This window comes from Polyodon spathula, chromosome 31 (assembly GCF_017654505.1).
Source record: "Polyodon spathula isolate WHYD16114869_AA chromosome 31, ASM1765450v1, whole genome shotgun sequence".
NCBI lineage: Eukaryota > Metazoa > Chordata > Actinopteri > Acipenseriformes > Polyodontidae > Polyodon > Polyodon spathula.
Genome location: NC_054564.1, coordinates 3,838,941 through 3,861,312, shown reverse-complemented (window position 1 = coordinate 3,861,312; position 22,372 = coordinate 3,838,941). Strand labels below are relative to the sequence as shown.

Sequence of the window (22,372 nt, the reverse complement as noted above, 5' to 3'; positions counted from 1 at the left end):
TGTATAAATCTATATATATATATATATATTATATAATTATAGTATTATATATATATATCTATATATATAGACACTTTAATGTTGCTAATCTAATTCAGAATCTCTGTGGTGTTTGAATTAAAATTTGAATCTCATAAAGAATCAGAAGAGAATATAACTTTTTCAATGTATTTGTTTCAATGATATTTACAGCCATTTAAAAGACTTTGGTATATGTATGTATTCCTTTTTTTAATTGAATTTTAACTGCAGCTTTCTGGTACCTACACTTCCTCTGCTGTAGAGGTCATGGAAGTGAATCTGACCTGCAGTACAGGAAATTATTAGGTTCCAGGAAGCAACGCCAATTTTATAGTGTAAGATTAAATTGTAGAATTTGCCAATATTCGAACTTTTACTATAACATATATAATATAAAGTGGTGGGCAAAGAAGACTCAGTCTGTTGATAGACACTGAATACACTGCAATTGTGTTGAAAATAAATTTGCAATGGTTTACAAAAGGCAGCAACAGTAAACAGTATTCCACAGCACAGTGCAGGATAATAACCAAGGCTTTCCTTTCTAACCTCAATAAAAAAACTAGGCAGCGTGGGCTTTATTTCCACTTTCACTCAGGTAAGCCTGCATCCTGCCTGTTCACTTCATGTGTTACAGGTATTAGGACCCTGTCTGAGTCTCTCATTCACATTCCGTACACAGGGAGCAACTTGGTACCAGGAGTGGGTCCTAATACCTGTCACACAGGAAGTGAATTGGGAAGAAACCATGTTCTCCCATTTACAACAGGATAAACTGCACAAGAAGAAGAGAGAATATTCATAAGCTAATTATATGTTAGAATGTGTTTTAAACCCTTTGGTTGTTTCCCCTTTTAAAGATACTTTTAGTCCAGCTGATGTATTTGAAAAAGATTTCTCTGCTGCTCTGAAATGTTATGTTTGGTTTTGTTTCTGATTCTTTGAGAGTCAGTTAGTTCTGGATGAGTAACACTCCTGCTCAGTTCTGCACTGGGTTTGTGAATGTCGTTTTTATCGTCTCTCTCTACAGTGTTAGTGTGTTAAAGCAGGCAGTGGTGCTTATCCAGGTGTTTATAGTTTAATTGTTTTTATAAAGACCAAGTGTTCATTTTTAAAGATATTAGTATTTTAGTATATATATATATATATATATATATATATATATATATATATATATATATATATATATCATATGGTATATATACTGTAGAATCTGTGTTATGATATCACAGTGCTTTTTTGGATTTGTTTTTTCTCTCCACATAATTTGTTCTAAGTTGTGCTTTGTATAACTATTAAAATGACCTTCCTATTGTAAAAGTATTTTTATTTCTGCATGTACTGTTTCGAAAGAGGTCAGAGAACCCCTGGCAAACTCAAACCACAACATGGTCTCATTTGAAGTGCTTTTTAAAACCCCAAAAGTAATGACTAAAGCTAAGGTTTACAATTTTAGAAAAGCAAACTATAAAGATATGAAACAGAGACTAACAGAAGTAGATTGGAGTAAAATAGAGAAAACATCCACAGAAAAAGGATGGCTGTTCTTCAAAAATGTAGTATTAGAGGCGCAGAACAATTACTTCCCTAAAGTAGACAAATCTAAATGTAAAACTAAATTGCCAAAATGGTTTAATAGATCAATTTAAAGAAATATTCAGTGAAAAAAGACACTTTATAGAGCGTTTAAAAGGGACAAAAAACAAAGTACACAGAAAGAGTACACAGAACTGCAAACGCAAGTCAAAAAGGAAGTTAGAAAGGCCAAGAGAGAAATAGAAATGAACATTGCTAAGGGGGCGAAGACCAATTCCAAAATGTTTTTCCAATATTACAACAGCAAGAGAACATTCAAAGAGGAGGTTAAATGTTTAAGAGATACAAATGGCAAAATCATAGACGAAGAAAAAAAATAGCAAATATATTAAATGATTACTTTTCACAAGTTTTTACAAAGGAGGATACTGATAACATGCCCCACATGTCATCCAGTTCATATCCAGTTTTAAATAACTTTAGCATAACTGAGGCAGAAGTGTTAAAGGGACTAGGAGCTCTTAAAATAAACAAATCCCCTGGGCTGGATGAGATCCTCCCAGTAGTACTCAAAGAAATGAAAGAAGTAATTTACAAACCGCTAACCAAGATCATGCAATAGTCTCTTGACACAAGGGTTGTACCAACAGACTGGAAAATTGCAAACGTAATACCGATCCACAAAAAGGGAAACAAAACTGAACCAGGTAACTACAGACCAATAAGCCTGACTTCTATTATATGCAAACTTATGGAAATTAGAATAAGATCCAAAATGGAAAATTACCTGTATGGTAACAGTATCTTGGGAGACAGTCAACATGGTTTTAGAAAAGGGACATCGTGTCTAACTAACCTGCTCCCTTTTTTTGAAGATGCAACATCGATAATGGACCACTGAAAAGCATATGGCTTGGTTTATTTAGATTTCCAGAAAGCTTTTGACACAGTCCAGCATAAAAGATTAATTCTCAAACTGAACACAGTTGGGATTCAAAGAAACACATGTACATGGAATAAGGAGTGGTTAACATGTAAAAAACAGAAAGCACTGATTAGAGGAGAAACCTCAGAATGGAGTGAAGTAACCAGTGGAGTACCACAGGGATCAGTATTAGGTCCTCTGCTATTTCTAATCTACATTAATGATTTAGATTTTGGTATAGTAAGCAAACTTGTTAAATTTGCAGATGACACAAAAATAGGATGAGTGGCAAACACAAAGGTCAAAGCAGCAAAGGTCATTCAAAATGATCTAGACAAGATTCAGAACTGGGCAGACACATGGCAAACGAAATTAAATAGAGAAAAGTGTAAGGTACTGCATACAGTCAATAAAAATGTGCATTATAAATATATGGGAGATACTGAAATTGAAGAAGGAATCTATGAAAAAGACCTAGGAGTTTTTGTTGACTCAAAAATGTCTTCATCTAGACAATGTGGGGAAGCTATAAAAAAAGGCCAACAAGATGCTCGGATACATTATGAAAAGTGTTGAATTTAAATCAAGGGAAGTAATGTTAAAACTGTACAATGAATTAGTAAGACCTCATCTTGAATATTGTGTTCAGTTCTGGTCTCCTCACTACAAAAAGGATATTGCTGCTCTAGAAAGAGTGCAAAGAAGAGCAACCAGAATTATTCTGGGTTTAAAAGGCATGTCATATGCAGACAGGCTAAAATAATTGAATCTATTCAGTCTTGAACAAAGAAGACGCGGCGACCTAATTCAAGCATTCAAAATTCTAAAAGGTATTGATAAAGTCGACCCAAGGGACTTTTTCAACCAGAAAAAAGAACCAAGGACCAGGGGTCACAAATGGAAATTAGACAAAAGAGCATTCAGGACAGAAAATAGGAGGCAGTTTTTTACACAGAGAATCGTGAGGGTCTGGAACGAACTCCCCAGTAATGTTGCTGACACCATGCGATCCTTCAAGAAGCTGCTTGATGAGATTCTGGGATCAATAAGCTGCTAACAACCAAACAAACAAGCATCAGTATATTTAGTTAGTAGTTCTCATTCCCAGGATTAACATCAGGTTTAAAAGGCATGTTATATTCAGACAGGCTAAAAGAATTGAATCTGTTCAGTCTTGAACAAAGACAACTACGCGGCAACCTAATTCAAGCATTCAGAATTCTAAAAGGTATTGACAATGTCGACCCAGGGGACTTTTTCGACCTGAAAAAAGAAACAAGGACCAGGGGTCACAAATGGAGATTAGAACATAAGAACATAAGAAAGTTTACAAACGAGAGGAGGCCATTTGGCCCATCTTGCTCGTTTGGTTGTTAGTAGCTTATTGATCCCAAAATCTCATCAAGCAGCTTCTTGAAGGATCCCAGGGGCATTCAGAACAGAAAATAGGAGGCACTTTTTTACATAGAATCGTGAGGGTCTGGAATCAACTCCCCAGTAATGTTGTTGAAGCCAACACCCTGGGATCCTTCAAGAAGATGCTTGATGAGATTCTGGGATCAATAAGCTACTAACAACCAAACGAGCAAGATGGGCCGAATGGCCTCCTCTCATTTATAAACTTTCTTATGTTCTCTTTCACAGGATTCCCTGTAAGTTTCACTACTGGCCAGTTAAGGTAAGTATAGTACTGCCAGTAACTTTCATTGTCCAGTACTTTTCCCTTCTCAGGGTTTTGATGCTATGCTGGCCAATATTAAAAAAGTTCTCTCACACTGTTTCCTTGTTATCTTTTCTTAATGTCGGTTTTTCCTTGTTAAACAGGCATGAACAAAACATGCTTAACAATATTTGTTTTTCAAGTATTCTAACCAAAGCTAAGTGTATAAAATACTTGACTTTAAGTCCACATGTTTTCCCAATTGAAAAGAATGTAGACTAGATCTTCGTCTCTCAGACCAAGTTTCATTGCAGGTTTGCTGTAGTAGACTCCAGCATGGCCATAATCTTAAATACACACATTAAGATTTGATTTTTATCTGCTCACTGTGCACCGCTCCGCCTGTAATTAGGCTCTGTTTTGCTTTTGGTTTTGCTTCTGATTTTCGAATGCCACAGACACATACTCCACAAAGGCTGTTTGCTTCCCGCGTTAAGTCTCCAGAGTTCAGCTCACACACTTCAGTACATTTGTTTAATTTGCAATACACACATCGCCATTACCACTGTACTACATCACAGGCAATACACCACTTCACTTCCTATAACAATTCCCACTGTACCTGATAATGTGTGATTCCTAAGAATCTTTTTTAAAAAATGTTTTTAAATTATTTATTTATTGCATTTAATAGCGCTTTTTATACAAAAGTAACGCAAAGCACTGTACGGGACATAGCGGAAAAAAGAACAAACCACAATACATTTGTATAGTCACACATACAACTGCCACAATCAGGCCATTTAAAAAACATATTTAAATAACAGTGTACACATAATACAAAAGCAGCAATTTGAAAGTTACATTAAAACCCACTAAGCTAAGAAAGCAATTTTATAAAAGTGTGTTTTAAGTCTTGACTTCGAAAACTGTAACAGTCCCATCTTCCCTGACAAATGAAGGTAGAGCATTCCATAATTTAGGAGCTCTACAAGAAAAAAACCCTACCTCCCATGTTGCTTTTGTTGACATGGGGTAAGTAACTCCTGCAAATAACCAGGTGTTAATCCATTCAGGGCCTTGCAACTTAACAGCAACATCTTCAAATCAATTCTATACTGCACAGAGAACCTGTGTAAAGAGGCCAAAAACGGGTTAATATGATAACTTTTTTGGTTTTAGTAAGAATTCTAGCGGCGGCATTCTGAACAAGCAACAAGCGGGATACCACATATTTTGGGATATCAGAAAAATGTGCATTACAATAATCATTAACAATAAAGTTTGGCTGTATTTCTCAAATGGTAAAAATATAACTTAGTAACTTCCCTAACATGAGCCTCAAATAATAGATCAGGATCAAAGATGACCACCCCAGACTCTTAACTTGTAGTGTAAGTTTTGATGACAGACTGCAAGGGGTGTGATCTGGCTTAGATTGTTTCTCCTCACTGCTTGCGACGACCCCTACAGGCCAGGCACTGAGTGAGCTCGGGGCCGGAGATTTGCTAGGCTGGTCTCTGGGATGAATGGCAGCATAAGAGAATAATACAGACAAATGTAACAGCATGGAGGCTGAGCACACACTGGAGACCCTGTACACCACACACCAGTCTTAACCACTGTGCACTCAAGCTGGGCTTGTCTGCATTCATGCTTATAGAGCACACACTGGAGACCCTGCACACCACACTCCAGTCTTAACCACTGTGCACTCAAGCTGGGCTTGTCTGCATTCATGCTTATAGAGCACACACTGGAGACCCTGTACACCACACACCAGTCTTAACCACTGTGCACTCAAGCTGGGCTTGTCTGCATTCATGCTAATAGAGCTTCAGCCTCATCTCTACAACAGGGGACAGAATTCATAACCACAGTGCATTGCACAACACTGCCGCTTACACATGAAGCAAGATTTCAGCATTTATATCTAGTGCCAATATCACAGCTTTCATTTTTGTACACTGCAGTTCAAAATATATATATATATATATATATATATATATATATATATATATATATATATATATATACACACACACACACACAATAATAGATGGACTTCAGTGAGTTACTGGAAAATGATTCCATGTAGGTTTTAATTGACATTGATAAACTGTCACAGAAACGCAAGATGGAATTACTTTCCTTTAACTCACTGAAGCCGATCTTCTTAAACCTATTTTTTATAATACTTGGATGTTAGTATCTGTAATAAAAAAAGACAATAAACAGGTGTTAAGGTTCAAATTGCAAGTTAATTTAATGAATAATAATAATGTAAATGAAGTCACTATTAAAGAATCTTAAATAGAATTTTCTTTTTGATAATTCAGCAACGTTGAATCAAACTGTGTAGATAATGAACTGTAAAAAAAAAGAACATATTTTTAAGCAAAACGTGTTTCATGGGGTATGCTTTTTTTTTTTTAGTCGCTGTGAGAGTCAAAAATTCTTTGTCTCACTCGTTTGTTTGGTGCTGCTGTTGGTGGAGGATGAATGTAAATCTTCACAGAGAAAGATTTGTTAAAAGTGGCTAAAAACTATGAATTGTGGGTGTTGTCGAGTAATTGTGTTCGAAAGTGGTTTCGGGGTGCACAGGAGTCAAATATAGGTCAAGCATAATCTTTTAGACAAATATGCAATTTTGACATCACTACTGTGGTATTATGCCTTTTTTAAATGACTCAGGGTGTAATATAGCCTTCATCCATGTATATATACAGTGCTGTAAAAAAGTATTTGCTCCATCTGATTTTGTGCATTTCTGCATATCTTTGACACTTAATGTTATCAGATTTTCAACCAAAATCTAATATTAGAAAAAAAGGACCCTGAGTGAACAAATAACACAAAATGTTTATACTTATTTCATTTATTTATTATAGAAAGTTATGCAACACCCAATGCCCCTGCGTGAAAAAGTAATCGCCCCCCTTAGACTCAATAACTGGTTACAGCACCTTTAGCAACAATAACTGCAACCAAACGCTTCCTATAGTTATTGATCAGTCTCTCATGCAAAGCATCCCCAAATCATGACACTACCACCTCCATGCTTGACGGTGGTGCCACAATATCTCAGTGGGGTTTAGGTCTGGACTTTGACTTTTCGCCAGACATAACGGGACTTATGCTGGCCAAAAAGTTCCACTTTTGACTCATCTGTCCATAGAACATTGTTCCAGAACTCTTGAGGATCATCCAGGTTCTTTTTGGCAAACTTGAGACGAGCGTTACGTTATTCTTAGTGAGCAGTGGTTTCCGCCTTGCTACTCTGCCATGAATCCCATTTTTGCCCAGTGTCTTTCTGGAGTCATGAACACTGACCTTCGCCGAGGCGAGAGAGGCCTGCAGATCCTTGGATGTTTTTCTAGGGTTCTTTGTGACTTCCTGGACAATTTTATGCCTTGCTCTTGGAGAGATTTTGGCAGGACGGCCACTCCTGGGAAGATTCACTATTGTCCCAAACTCTCTCCATTTGGACAATATGGCTCTGACTGTGGTTTTGGTGGAGCCCCAGAGCCTTAGAAATGGCTTTGTAACCCTTTCCAGACTGATAGGCATCAACAACTTATTTTCTGAGGTCTTCAGGAATTTCTTTTGATCGTGGCATGATGTGCCTCTAGAATCTGTGTGCTGACAACTTCACTCTGACGGTAAGGGCCAAAGTTAGTCAGATTTACACTGGTCATGGCTGGCCCAAATCAGGCCTGATTGTTAACCAAAGTATTGAAACAGCTGACCCTAATTATCCCTTTAATTGGGTTGAGTTAACTAGGGGGGGCAATAACTTTTTCACACCTGAAGATTGCATGTTTGATTACCTTGCACACCAAACACATGAAAGAAACACCACACTGGTGTCATTGTTTTTCTCTCAGACTCCCTCTATATACTACGACAACCCACAAAAAGATCTGGCCAAATACAATGAGAAAAATGTGCAAAAATGCAGAAAATCAGACAGGGGGCAAATACTTTTTCATGACACTGTATTATTTGTTTTGTGTAAGTGATAAAATTGCATGAAAGTGTTAAACCTGTAATTCTTGTGTCTGGGTCAACTGTTTTAAGAGTGAAAATGAAAAAGTGTCTAGAATGTCACTGTGTGCGTGTCGTCTAGCAGATCCAGAATGTCATTGTGTGCGTGTCCTAGCACATCCAGAATGTCACTGTGTGTGTGTGATCTAGCGTGTCTAGAATGTCATTGTGTGCGTGTGATCTAGTGTGTCTAGAATGTCACTGTGGGCGTGTGATCTAGCGTGTCTAGAATGTCACTGTGGGCGTGTGATCTAGCGTGTCTAGAATGTCATTGTGTGCGTGTGATCTAGCGTGTCTAGAATGTCACTGTGCATGTGATCTAGCGTGTCTAGAATGTCATTGTGTGCGTGTGATCTAGCGTGTCTAGAATGTCACTGTGCATGTGATCTAGCGTGTCTAGAATGTCACTGTGTGTGTGATCTAGCGTGTCTAGAATGTCACTGTGCGTGTGATCTAGCGTGTCTAGAATGTCACTGTGTGCGTGTGATCTAGCGTGTCTAGAATGTCACTGTGTGCGTGTGATCTAGCGTGTCTAGAATGTCACTGTGTGCGTGTGATCTAGCGTGTCTAGAATGTCACTGTGTGCGTGTGATCTAGCGTGTCTAGAATGTCACTGTGTGCGTGTGATCTAGCGTGTCTAGAATGTCACTGTGTGCGTGTGATCTAGCGTGTCTAGAATGTCACTGTGTGCGTGTGATCTAGCGTGTCTAGAAAGTCATTGTGTGCGTGTGATCTAGCGTGTCTAGAATGTCATTGTGTGCGTGTGATCTAGCGTAGCGGTTCTCAAACTCTTAGGGCCCCGCCCCCATTCCTCTTGTCTACTTGGTTAATTTATACGTTGGGGGATTTTTTTCACAGCATGTTCACAAAAAAGTCACAGTTTTGCATTTATACTTTTAATTCCACAAACATTTAAATACATGTTTACTTAATTAAATATGTCTGCTAAAACATTATCTCATTTGCAATAACTCGTTATAGCATCTACATAAGAACATAAGAAAGTTTACAAACGAGAGGAGGTCATCGGCCCATCTTGCTCGTTTGGTTGTTAGTAGCTTATTGATCCCAAAATCTCATCAAGCAGCTTCTTGAAGGATCCCAGGGTGTCAGCTTCAACAACATTACTGGGGAGTTGATTCCAGACCCTCACAATTCAATGTGTAAAAAAGTGCCTCCTATTTTCTGTTCTGAATGCCCCTTTGTCTAAACTCCATTTGTGACCCCTGGTCCTTGTTTCTTTTTTCAGGCTGAAAAAGTCCCTTGGCTCGACACTGTCAATACCTTTTAGAATTCTGAATGCTTGAATTAGGTCGCCAAGTAGTCGTCTTTGTTCAAGACTGAACAGATTCAATTCTTTTAGCCTGTCTGCATATGACATGCCTTTTAAGCCCGGAATAATTCTGGTCGCTCTTCTTTGCACTCTTTCTAGAGCAGCAATCACTGAGCAGCAATCACTATCACTGCAGCAACTTGGAGAACAAATAAAGCCTTCTAATCAGCTACAGTATTTATTGTTCTTATATGCCCTTAATTATGACAAAAAGTAAACTTGTATAAGCATTTGCTGTCTCTGTTTTAAAACTATGGTTCACAACATAACATAGTGGAACGATCACAGTACTATCATGCAGTAATTGTAGGGCAGTATTGCCACGTGTGGAATCTTTAACAATAAAGCCCAAACAAAAATGCATTTATTTGCTTTAGAATCATTTCAAACTGGTTAACAGACCAGCAAGCACTCGCAAAATCAGCTCAGTTTTATACAGTGCAAAACTTTTCAACGTTTTCATTTGTTTCTGGACTTTGCAATACCTGCATGATGCCTACACTAGACAATAACAACCATTTTGCTACAGACTTTCAACAAGTCTGACACATACCATTTTGGCTATTACTTAATTAAATCTTTGTACAGAAACAACACAAAAATGTGTAACATAAAAAGAACAGTCCCACTAGCAGTGCAGTTTACAATGCCTGTGTTTCTGATCGCACCAGATCAATTCCACATTTTTAAGTCCATTGGCGGAAATGTCCGGTCTACTTGTAATGTTTTCAAGCAAATTGGCTTCATCACTGCCATTCTCATCCCCACTTTGATAGCTGGCATATTATTTCTATTGTCCAGTGCTTCTTTAATCTGTTCTCTACACCAGTCTGACAGAGGGCGGGATCGCTACCAATAGGTATTGTATACAAGGTGATTGGTGGAAGTATTATTGACTATCTAATCAAAATAGCCAATAAAGCCCAAATAGAGTATCAACCGGTTATACCGTATAGCCTATGTTAAGATGTGCGCTGTAATGAATGAATAAATTAATACATAAATAAATTTTAAAAAAAAGAAAAAAAACAAACCCTGAACCTTCTCCTGCCCCCAGGATACAGTCTGCGCCCCTCTAGGGGTGCGCTCCCCCCAGTTTGAGAACCCCTGATCTATCAAGTCCAGAATATCTAGCTATGAAATAGGGCAGGGAAGCAGAATTTGATGACCCTTCACCTTGTGTCAAAATGTACTTCCTTAGCTATGAAATAGGGCAGGGAAGCGACATTTGTAATGTTCTATTGAATAGTTTCATGTTCTCCTAATAAAAAAATGATAAAAATTAAATAAAATAAAAAGAACATAGCATAGCATAGCCATAGCATTTAACAGATAGCATTTAACAATTAAAACCTACATGGAATCAACCTTCAAAAATGCTGAAGCCAGACTTCTCAAATTTAGCTTTTCGGCTTTTTTTTTTTTTTTTGTAGCCTTCTGGATAGATTTTATTGGTTACGTAGCCACGAATAACTGAAAACTTTACAGTCATGATCACACTGAATAATTAGAATGAAACAAATGCCGATATTTAACAGTAGAAGCTAAATTTTCTGACCTCTCCTGAGCTGCAGGGGAGTAAAAGCTTTGGGCATGCGCAGTGCACAAGGTGGGAAAAAATGACGTTCCATCTGTAAGAAATTTGAAGTTACTTTCACCTCTGGTTGGGTGCCATATAATCCAGTATGGTCGAGAGTTGTGATGTTTACAGCGGCTCTCTGAACAGGTGTCTCTTGAGGAGTTGCCTGAAGGAGGGACTGAGCAGTCCTGATAGACTCTGGGTAGGTCGTTCCACCAAATATCGGTATATAATTGTAAATGTGATCTAAAGAAGAGACACTACGAGCGAATTCAGGATCCAGGGGCGTTATCTCTTTCAGTCGTGAATGCTTTTTGGTCACGCTGAAGAAGGAACTCCTTTGAGTACGCATGAGAACAGGACAAAACACTTATTTTAAGTATGTCTACACTAGGGACATAAAGTCGGGTGAGGTTCCAGCGTGATTTGTATGTTAACATAGGGCGCTAAGCTAATTAGAACTGAAAGGGTTAATCGTGATCGCTTATCAAAGAGCATACGTGTCTTATCAGTCCACAAGCTGCCACACAAAATGGGCTGAACGAGTTCGCGCTGTCATAATCCACACTGGAGTTAGAACGCATGCTCAGGCAAGCTTGCGTCTTCTTGACACCACGCATGCCCAGTGCCAGTCAACCTCTCTTAGTGTTGGCAAAGCACTTGCTCAGTACGCACTTGAGGCTCTCGTTGCTGGAAAAATCACATTCACAGTGGATCCCTCGTCAGTCCCTGCTGTCCCTTAGCAGTGCAGTCAAGGATGTCCCTTTTCTCACAAATTGCCTTTATCGCCTTGCTCTGCAGCCTGAGTTTAACCCGGGCCTTGTATTTCCACATCGGGGAGACGGAGAAAAAATGCTTTATAGAGGAGATTCCTGACGAAACGATGGTTATCGGTGAGTGTTGTTTCAGAGGACGACACGTCCATTATTTATCCATGCATAACCTTCACGTTGCTGGTGGCCTTTTGTACTGTACCTGCCTGCGCCGTTTCTATGGGTAAGCATAGCAACGCAAAAACACCCATTTCACTTTGTTGCTTGATAACTCATATGAATGATTTGTATACTGTATCGCGTTATATAGTAAGCGCAAGTTATTAGGTTGGTGATAGTATATTATATTTGTTTTGAATTGATTACGTTGCACTGGTTTTGCCCAGACAATTCATTGCACTGTGAGTTATGGAGAAAGCAACGTGTAATTTACAACCCATAAATGTGACCATATGGTAGAAGTTTATTATTGCATTAATGTGCTAGTGGTGTTAATGGTTTTAAAAAATACATGTTAGCCAAACCTTACTTACCGGTACTGTACAATGAAACTGTTTCTGTGTACTCGCTGCACCTCTCCAGTCATGCATAGGGTTTGCACACTGCACACAGTCTAAAAAACAAAATAAACTGGTACAGGGATTGGGCAAAGACAGACGCACCTACCATTAGCAGCGTCAAAGGGTGTAGGACCACAGGAAATGGAGGTGTCAAAGGGTGTAGGACCACAGGAAATGGAGGTGTCAAAGGGTGTAGGACCACGGGAAATGGAGGTGTCAAAGGGTGTAGGACCACGGGAAATGGAGGTGTCAAAGGGTGTAGGACCACGGGAAATGGAGGTGTCAAAGGGTGTAGGACCACGGGAAATGGAGGTGTCAAAGGGTGTAGGACCACGGGAAATGGAGGTGTCAAAGGGTGTAGGACCACGGGAAATGGAGGTGTCAAAGGGTGTAGGACCACGGGAAATGGAGGTGTCAAAGGGTGTAGGACCACAGGAAATGGAGGTGGCCAGCCTGCTACGTGTGTACATTCCTGATGATTCTGTGATTCATTATGGCAATTTTTATTTTGGAATAGGGGTCTGCTGCAAAGCCAGATGGATCGTGAAACATTAGTAATTTGAACAGTCTTGCATGTGGAAGCACAGCACACAAGGGCCTGTTCTGATAGGCCTGTATCCAAGACTCTTAGAGACGGCGATTACATAACAAATGGATTAGTCATTTGGAATAGCCCATTTACACAATCGTGCGTTCTAAACATTGTATGTCTTTCTGTATGTCCCCTTCTATGTTAAAATTGTACTGTCAGTTGAATGAATATCTTTTTATTGTGTGTGTGCTGCAGGTAAGTACCGCACTCAGCTCTGGGATAAACAGACGGCAGCCTTTCTGCCATCGACACCTGGCCTGGGGATGCATGTGGAAGTCAAGGATCCTGACACCAAGGTGAGACAAGACCAAAAGCAGTGCAGAGCCGTGTCACCACATGAATACATGTTAGAGTTGGCATGAATTGTGTAAGTTTCTTATTACACACCATACTTTGTGTCCCTTGTCATATATTTTTCACTGTGACCAGCATATTGTAATACGGGTATCGTATTGTATCACTCATAGTGTGTACAGCCTCGTTTTGGCACGATGCTGCATTATGTAATACCTACTACAAGTGTCACACATCCTGATACCCATCACAGTGATCTCACAGACTCCCTGTTAGGAAAGTAGTTAGAAAGCAGCAAGTGGAGTCAAGGGAGAGCACTTCTGACAATTCGTTATAAGGCCCTTGTTTACCAGTTCTTGTGTTAATACTAAATGAGCCAGCTTAATAATAATAATAATAATAATAATAATAATAATATGTATTTTTATGTAGCGCCTTTCATAGTGGACCACCATCACAAAGCACTTTACAAGATACGAGACTAGGGTGTGTGAACTCTGCATCAGCTGCAGAGTCACTTACAACAATGTCTCACCGAGAGACAGAGAACAAGGAAGTTAAGTGACTTGCTCAGGGTCACACAACGAGTCAGTGGCTGAGCTGGGATTTGAACCAGGGGCTGCCTGGTTACAAGCCTGTTTCTTTACCACTAGACCACACAGCCTCCTAGTTATTGACAATGTATGTGTGTTTGCATGGTTTCCACGTTTACCAGTTATGTGAAGGCTTGAAGACCTCACAAAGATAGGAAAGCAAAAAAACTACAAAGTAATTTTGCTTAGAGATGTGTCTGTTGTCTTGTTTTTGATCATTTACACCGATATTGAAGAGATTAGTGCAAGTATATTTCCTCTTGTGTATTGTGGCTTTTAAAACAGCACACACACAGTGGGTCCCTGAGTGGCTCATCCAGTTAAAGCACTGCCACAGGGAGCGCAGGATGAGTCACACAGCTTGGATGGCACCGTTTCATGTCCAGGCTGTGCAAAGAGGCCAAACTTTGCTGGGGACTCCGAAGGGGGCGTCGTATTGGGGGCGTCGTATCTGAGGCTCCCAGGGGTGGAGGATGGGAAACCGGCAGGGACTTATTCTCCTCAACACACAACAGCAAACGCTACTGGCCAGACACCAAGCATATTCACAGTGGATAAAAAGCAGGGCTGATCTCTGCCTTTCAGGATCGGTAGCACGCCCACTTCTGTTCTGGATTGCTCAGCGTAAAAGCAATTATTTTCACACCTCAGAACATCACTGCTGCGTGGGGACCTGCTGTGGTGAGGATAAAAAACATAACTGAACATTTCATATTGGGGAAAAATAAATACAAATAATAATTGGTCACGCTAAATTAAAAAAAAAAAAAAAAAAACACACCACACACCAGTTCAGGGATGGAAATAAGACTCCTGTTGCATAGCAGTTTTACCCATTCCAAGTTTTGAGTGCTCGATTAGCCCCAAACTCACAGTAAAACCAGGAATTGATTCAACTGCAAGTTTCCATCCCGTTAATGGGTCTAAATTCAGAGCTGGAATTCTGCAATTTCAAGCTCTCATACAGCTAGAAATACCTCACTTTGATAGTTGCACAGGAATATGTCCACATACACATGAACAGCATGTTAAATACAAATTGAAAAGTGATATATTGGAAAACTGGAATTAACTGGTCACAAACAAGACTGCAGCTGGTCTCTTCAAACCACACTGGTAAGGGCATTTCACTGCTTAGTTAAACCTGTTTTACTGGTTACTTTGAATAGAAGGTGACCTCTGGCCCATATGCAGCATTTTGAAATCCAAGTTAAAATAAAATAATTTTTTGCCTGTAATGAAATAGTATATTGTAAAGTTTACCACAGTGTTTTCTACAGTATTTTAGCAATAGTTTTCCACGGTTTTTCATATTTGTGTATGTGCTTTTCCATACCTGTGGACTTTACAATGCTTACAGCGCCTATGTTTTACCATGCTTTCACTATGCTTTTATAAGGGGTGTTACATCAGAACAGTTTTGTGGTTAAATAGTTTTCATACTATATATGCAGAGATATAGAAAAGACCTTGGTGACACTGAATGTGTATCTGTGTGCATATAACCCATCCTGCCCCCACTTAGATCTGCATTGTGTTCCAGGCAGCTGGTATCAATGACATATTTTGAGTGTTTAGTGTTTCCATGTAAGTTTAGAACTGTTATTATTTATATTTTATTGTATTGCCTCGAGTATTCTTGTGTTTCTGAGAGTGGCAGTTATTACAGCAAGGTCTCATCACTAGTGCTGGTAGAGGTAGTTGCAGTCACATGATACCCAGGCCAGCACAGAGTGGAGCACAGAGCATTGAGTTGTTTGGTACCAGGCTTCTAAACTAGAGGTGTTAGATTCCCTTTTGTTTCCTAAATGTTTAAACTTTAAGATTCAACAATTGTTAGACGTTTTAGCTTTACCATATTGGGAATTTTTGTAACCAATCAGAAAAAGCCATGATGTAAGACAGATTAGAGTACTGTTACTTTGATGATGCTCTCCAACTTACTGTGGACATGGAAAAGACTTGTAAAATCCACCTGCAGTGTCTCGCCCTGCTGTAAAAACACTGCAGCTGATGTCTTTAAATGACATGCAGAACTTTCACAATATATAACGTTTAGCAACAATTCCAAACCTTTAAACACTTGGTAAACATGTACTGATTTTTTGCCCAATGTCAAACTGCACTCAAAACTGCGAGACCCAGTATTTCACGTGTGTGACATTTCAACATGTGTGTGCTTGGAACCCTTTATTTTAGTGCATTCTATGTTTCATACTGAATTGGGAGTGCAGTTTTATTTGTAAAAGTGGAGCATGATGAAATGTTCTTTGTTGTATTGTGCAGGTGGTCCTGTCCAGACAGTATGGCGCAGAGGGTCGCTTCACTTTCACGTCGCACACCCCTGGAGAACACCAGATCTGCCTGCACTCCAACTCCTCCAAGATGGCGCTCTTCACTGGGGGGAAGCTAGTGAGTCCGGTCAATGGCAGAGCACAACGCAAAAGATACTTTTGAAATTGAGTTTCCTTAAATGAATAGTTGTGGTTGCACGGAATGTTTGCATTCAGAATGTGGAATAGAATCTGCATGAAAAATCAAATCCCCCTGTTCCAAATAGAAATGTGTGTAACACAACCCAGGTTTGCTGTATATTCTCACAGGTACCCAGGTTTGCTGTATATTCTCACAAGTGCCCAAGTTTGCTGTATATTCTCACAAGTGCCCAGGTTTGCTGTATATTCTCACAAGTGCCCAGGTTTGCTTTATATTCTCACAAGTGCCCAGGTTTGCTTTATATTCTCACAAGTGCCCAGGTTTGCTGTATATTCTCAAGTAGGTACAAGCGGTTACAGTATTCTATGCTTTTTTTTGTTTCTCTGGTGAAAATGTAGTTAGGTTTCATATTGGCTAATGTGCCTGTGCCTGACTGCATGGCTAGTGCAAATGCTTGTTGCTATGATGTTAATATATACAATAGCATTGTAAGTTGTGAAAGTATGATATAGGGCAGTGGTGCACAACTCTGGCCCTCGAGATCCAATCCAGTCCAGGTTTTTACTCCAGTCAGGTTCTAATGTAGTTAATTGAAGTGGTTAAGAGGCAATTATCTAATTTAGGACCTGATTGGAGTAAAGTCTAGGACTGGAATAAATCTTGAGAGCCACAGTTCATTAGAAAAACTTGAAGGTGGATTATGAATTGATTTTTGTAGATTGATTACTAGGAACAGTCCTGTCCGTATTATGAGAAATTGCATGCTTGAAATAATATTGCACAAAAAATGTAATTGGTTTAGTTTTATTATTAACCAGGACAGGACTATAAAATACAAAATCTCATATACAAAGTCGTACTACAGTTGTATGCTGCCATCTAGCAGCTGAAAACTACATGGATATATTTAAAAGGCAACGAGTACCTTTTTAATGTTGATTTTGTAATTTTAGTAAATTACATACAATTCTTTATTTGCTATTTTCTTTCTCGAAAGGAAGATCTTGCAAAATATAATTGTATCTACAAGACACTTGTATAATAAAGCTATAAAAGGATAGCCCCTACAGCGCTTATAACGTTACATATACAGCACTGGAGACAGAAGTCCTCTATGTTTCATTTGTGCAGGGATAGCGCAAGCACTAGCAATATATCAGGAGCAGTCCAGTCTTCATGCCCATAGCACAAAAAAAAAAAATGTCTCCAATCCTGTGTGCTTTCTCCCGCCCCAGAGAGTTCATCTGGATATCCAGGTGGGTGAGCACACCAACAACTACCCCGAGATCGCAGCCAAGGACAAGCTGACAGAGCTGCAGCTGCGCGTGAGACAGCTCCTGGACCAGGTGGAGCAGATCCAGAAAGAACAGAACTACCAGCGGGTAAGCTCTGTGCTGAATCCTCCACACTGGGGCTGGGGATCAGGGGTAACTATCACAAGAGAAGACCTAGCATTGGACTGCTCTCCGAATCAGGGAGGCGGGGGGGGGGGGGTAGCTGTCAGAGGTAGGGGTCGGAGGTGAACTACCACAAGAGAACACTTATTAATTATATAATAGGGGAAACAATTCATAGAACTCAATTACTTTCTTCAGGCCACAAAGGCAAATGTATTAAAAGAACACACCGCAAACAGCGCTATTTAAATCTATATGCAATTGTAATCTGTATTATGTACCTCTTGATTCTGTTTCTCCTAAGAGTTTTATAATTTTTCTCAAATATAGAGAGTCTCAATCGAACTGGTTGAAAAAAGTATTCCTTGTTAAACCCGATCCCCCTGTGTGTCCCCAGTACCGTGAGGAGCGTTTCCGCATGACCAGTGAGAGCACCAACCAGCGGGTCCTGTGGTGGTCCATCACCCAGACCGTCATCCTCCTCATCACTGGCATCTGGCAGATGAGACACCTCAAGAGCTTCTTTGAGGCCAAGAAACTGGTGTAACCTGTGAACGGGATGAGGAAGAGGGCAGAGATTTGCAGAAAATCTCACAGGGAACATTGTCTTTCTAAAGAATTGCATGGGTTGAGCTGAGTAACAATTCCCTGGTAAGGTACACGTGTTACCTTAAAAGGGGAATTGATTTTAGCCTCAATATCTTAATTTTTTTGCATACCTCTGGGTTTGGCTTTTGGATGCAACTGTTGTTGTTATTATTATTTATTTTATTTATTTTTATATACAAAAGACCACTGTTATACCCTGTTTTCCCTTTTGAGTGCTTTGACAATGTGGCCCCTGGCTGACAGCAACAATCTGCTCAGATATGTGTAACTGGAGCAGCTGAATTCCTTACTTTTGGATATACCAGCTTCTGGTTGTTTCTAATGCATTCACAGTGACTGTATTCAAGATCACTGAAGCTATGTAGGTTAACTAAAACGCCTGTGAAGGAACTCATTTAGAATGATGCACTCACAGCTGCTATTGATCAGTACTGGTCAGTATAAGAAGTCTAAGCCCCCAAGATTTGAAATACCAGGCAGTGGCTGGCATTTGGATACAGCACTGCCCTATATGAGTTTGTTCACAATTTTGTATATATTTGTGGATTTAAAACACAAAGGCTGTTTGCTGCCCAGGGACAGTCATTCACTAATGCTTCATTCCTAAGCTGTAAAAACACTGAACAGTACAGCCTGTATCTTTCACACTTTTGCATTCCAAAATCAATGACATATTTTAATTGTAATAGTATGGGTACTATTAAGTAACTGAGCGGCTCAGAGTGAGAATTTTTCTGCTTGCTGTTCACTGCAATCTGCTGTGTAGCTCTGAGCTGCACAGGGCCAATTACTTAACACACCCACTGTCAAGTATATATGTGGTAGAACAGGATTTAAACGTTCCTGGGGGTGGGATTGTGGTAGTGTTTTTAGTTTGTTTTTTTATATACCGCTGTTTGTTTGTTTTGGGAAGGGCTGTCATTGACGTTCATCTTTACCTGTGGCCTGTAGCAGATTTGGAAGACAAACCCTCATCATTTAATAACAATTACAGAGAAAATTACAAACTATAATCTTGGAGAAAAAGCCAGTAACTGGGCCACGATGAATGATTACAATTAATATATAATGGCAAGAAAGAAGAAATTGAAGCAATTTCCCAATACAAACCCCAGCTCTGTTTAAGGGTAGGTAGGCTCCTAATTAAGATAGCTCTTTAAATAAGCAGACTCTAGACTAACCACAGCAGAATCTGTTCAGTCCTCCATGTATAATGTACAACCCAATGGGCAATGGAGGCAACTTACATGAGGCCTTAGAAATGACAGAGTCTGGCACAACTCACTGTATGAAGATATTACAGGGGAAAATCTTGTGAGAGTGTTTCTTTTCCTTTTTCGCAGGAGTTGCATGCATTTGTAGCTCCACCTCCCCTAATACCTCTCTTTGAAACAGTCTAGTTCAGTGTGTGTGTGAAGTGTTGTTGTGTAGGTATTTGTTATGGATTGTCCTTTTGTTAGGGTTCAATGGGTGCTCTAAGAAACTTACCACTACTAAAAAGAAAAATCTGTCAATAGTCTAAAATAGTGTTTTCATCTGGGTGATGGTGGAACCATGTTTTGGATTTCCAAGCTGTGAACATGTCTTTAAATGTGTTCTGCCTTTTAGTAATAATATTATTAATGAAACTTATGTAGCGCCTTTAACTGTAAATGCTGTCAAGGCACTTCAGCTGTGCACATAAGCAAGTATATTAAAATGTGATCTACATTAACAAGCCAGTCTAGGTTTGCAGGGTATTATCTGAAATTCTACTGAGCTGCAAAAATATTTGGAGTGGGGGGGGGGGGGCTACTGCAGCTGTTTATGTTTGTTTTTCCTGCTCTCTTCTTGGGAGGAATCTCAGATCCATCAACACCCAGTTCCTCCAAAACGTTCTATTTAATTTGTTTTTATAGTAAATAAAGATAAAATGAGTATGTATTGTTGTGTAACTTGCTTTTATATCCAGTCATCTATTCACATACAATTCAATGGACCTTAATAAGATGCTGTTTGCATTTTCATTCATTCATAAAGCACTAGTCCATAACACTTTTTTTGCTATGTGTTTAAAGGGATTGTAACTAACAAAATATTTCCATAAAATATATTGGTTGTGCACTTCTGTTCTACAGGTCGGTAAAAGCACAGTTTTGAAAGAAGCACATGTTATAGTAAATGTTTTTTTTTTTTTTTTTTTTTTTTTTTTTTTTTTTATTTTAACCATGGCATCTATTGCTGCACTCCGGTTTGCTAGCTATGCTTCTAGTTCGTGTTGCACTTGCTTGGTCATTTCACCGGAAGGGTGATCTTGACCCCACCCCTTCAATGGCTTCTTTACATTTATTAACTGACCAGCTGGGTGCCCTATTGGTTGTCATGCTTGCAGCCAGAAACAGGGACTGTATTGTAACAGATATGCTGTGAATAACGCGTAGAAACTGAGAACTCTTTAACCTCGTGTAGTACCAGCTATCTGGGGTAGATGTAAGGATAGGTGCAAAACCCCCATGCGGTGTATGTAAAGATTGGTGTTTACCTGCCATTCCGCAGCCCACTATCAAATTTGCACTTTGCCATCATTAATCCATCAAAATGATATTGCAATGCATTCAAATGTAGAAAAGAGCATGGAATTGGGCAGGATCTGGATACTAAGCGGGCGCAAACATTATAGTGTAAGGATTTTTTCTTGCACTTAAGCAATTGCTGACCCTCCAAAAACTTTACATCTCTTCTTACAAGCTGCAAACCATTGTAGAAGTGACTATTAATTAAGAGCTGTATAAAAGCACACACCTGCAGAGACCTGTCATTGGCTTCAGGGTGGCTGCTGTGGTTCACTTGGCTGCAGCGACACTTGGCTCTTGTTGAGAGGCAGGAACTTGTTTGGAGGAGAAGGGCAAGACGAAGAAGACCCTGCATATTCAATCCCAGAGTCACTTTGTTTGGGATGCCGGGGGATGTGGTGCTAAAGCATTATCGTCTCACTCCGCAGGTCATTGTAGACCTAATAGCTAAGTTGAAGGATGAGCTAGACTTCCACGTCAATCTAGGGACCACTATCCCTGCGTGTGTGAAAGTGCTGTGTTCTCTGCACTGCTTAGCCTCTGGTTCCTTTCAGACGACAGTTGGAATGTCAGGAGGATAGCCCAATCCACCTTTTCTAGGAGTGCTAGGCAAATTTCTGGATGTCATGCTTGTAAGGGCAGGCCAATACATATCATTTCCTAAGGGTACCAGCATAACTGATGTTGCTTGATGCTTTTCCAAACAACTCTTTCATGCTGAGTGACCTCAACCGTAGGAACTGCCCTTCGTCTGCCATTTTTTTTTGGTTTGTGTTTTCGTGCTCCACAAATGTCATACCGTTCCTATTGCTCTCTGTGCTCCTAACTCCGTCACCTCTGGGCTGCAAGTACGGCCGCTAAATAGACAGATGTGCTCATTACCATAATTGTGGATCGTTATTTGTGCGTGCGGAGTAATTGTCTGGCCGCAATGCAATTTGAATTTTGCATCTGCAGTTATTTGCACTGCGTCTGACTTGCATCTACCCCATAATGTTTTTAAAACTAAAACGTTAGTTTGCTATAAAATGTGTTTCTTTCAAAACTGCACATTTGATACGTATGTAGCTAATGGAAGTGCAAAACAGGTAAGATATTTGAGATAATTTTGATAGCTGCTATCAGTTTAACGGGTTCTAGCTAATTAAAACGTTCTATAATCTTATCTGTTGTGCATTTCTAATCACAATGTAGGTCTCACATGTGTAGCCTTGTAAGAAGTATGTGTTCTAGCAAATAAAATATATGGTACCATAGTGGCTCAAAGCAGCAGCTCAGTGTGCATGCTTTACTTGCACTTCCTTGATTCCTCAGTGTGCCACAAGTCTGTTATACTTGCACTTCCTTGATCACCCCAACCCCTACCCCGCTCAACCCTTCAGTTCCTGTCAATCACCATCCAGCTGCCTGCCTCTAATGCTGTATAGCCAGTTAAATGCGTCTGGCCAAAAGGCTCTACTGAACT

General features: G+C 39.6%; 1 protein-coding gene across 1 annotated transcript; it reads left to right on the top strand.

Moving 5' to 3' along the window:
• The first annotated feature begins 11,730 nt into the window (after positions 1–11,730).
• LOC121303159 (transmembrane emp24 domain-containing protein 4-like) lies at positions 11,731–20,276 on the top strand. Its single transcript, XM_041233663.1, has 5 exons — positions 11,731–11,994; positions 13,222–13,322; positions 16,200–16,325; positions 17,585–17,731; positions 18,144–20,276. The coding sequence occupies exons 1-5, from the start codon at positions 11,859–11,861 to the stop codon at positions 18,291–18,293; spliced, it is 660 nt and encodes a 219-aa protein (XP_041089597.1). The 5' UTR covers positions 11,731–11,858; the 3' UTR covers positions 18,294–20,276.
• The last annotated feature ends 2,096 nt before the right edge of the window (positions 20,277–22,372 follow it).

What these genes read in the sequence shown, in the direction of transcription:
- LOC121303159 (XM_041233663.1), top strand. Translation starts at nt 11,859, where the DNA reads ATGTCCCTTTTCTCACAAATTGCCTTTATCGCCTTGCTCTGCAGCCTG. An exon ending in TCAAGGATCCTGACACCAAG is followed by an intron (nt 13,323 to 16,199) that starts GTGAGACAAGAC and finishes TGTATTGTGCAG; the next exon opens with GTGGTCCTGTCCAGACAGTA. An exon ending in AAGAACAGAACTACCAGCGG is followed by an intron (nt 17,732 to 18,143) that starts GTAAGCTCTGTG and finishes GTGTGTCCCCAG; the next exon opens with TACCGTGAGGAGCGTTTCCG.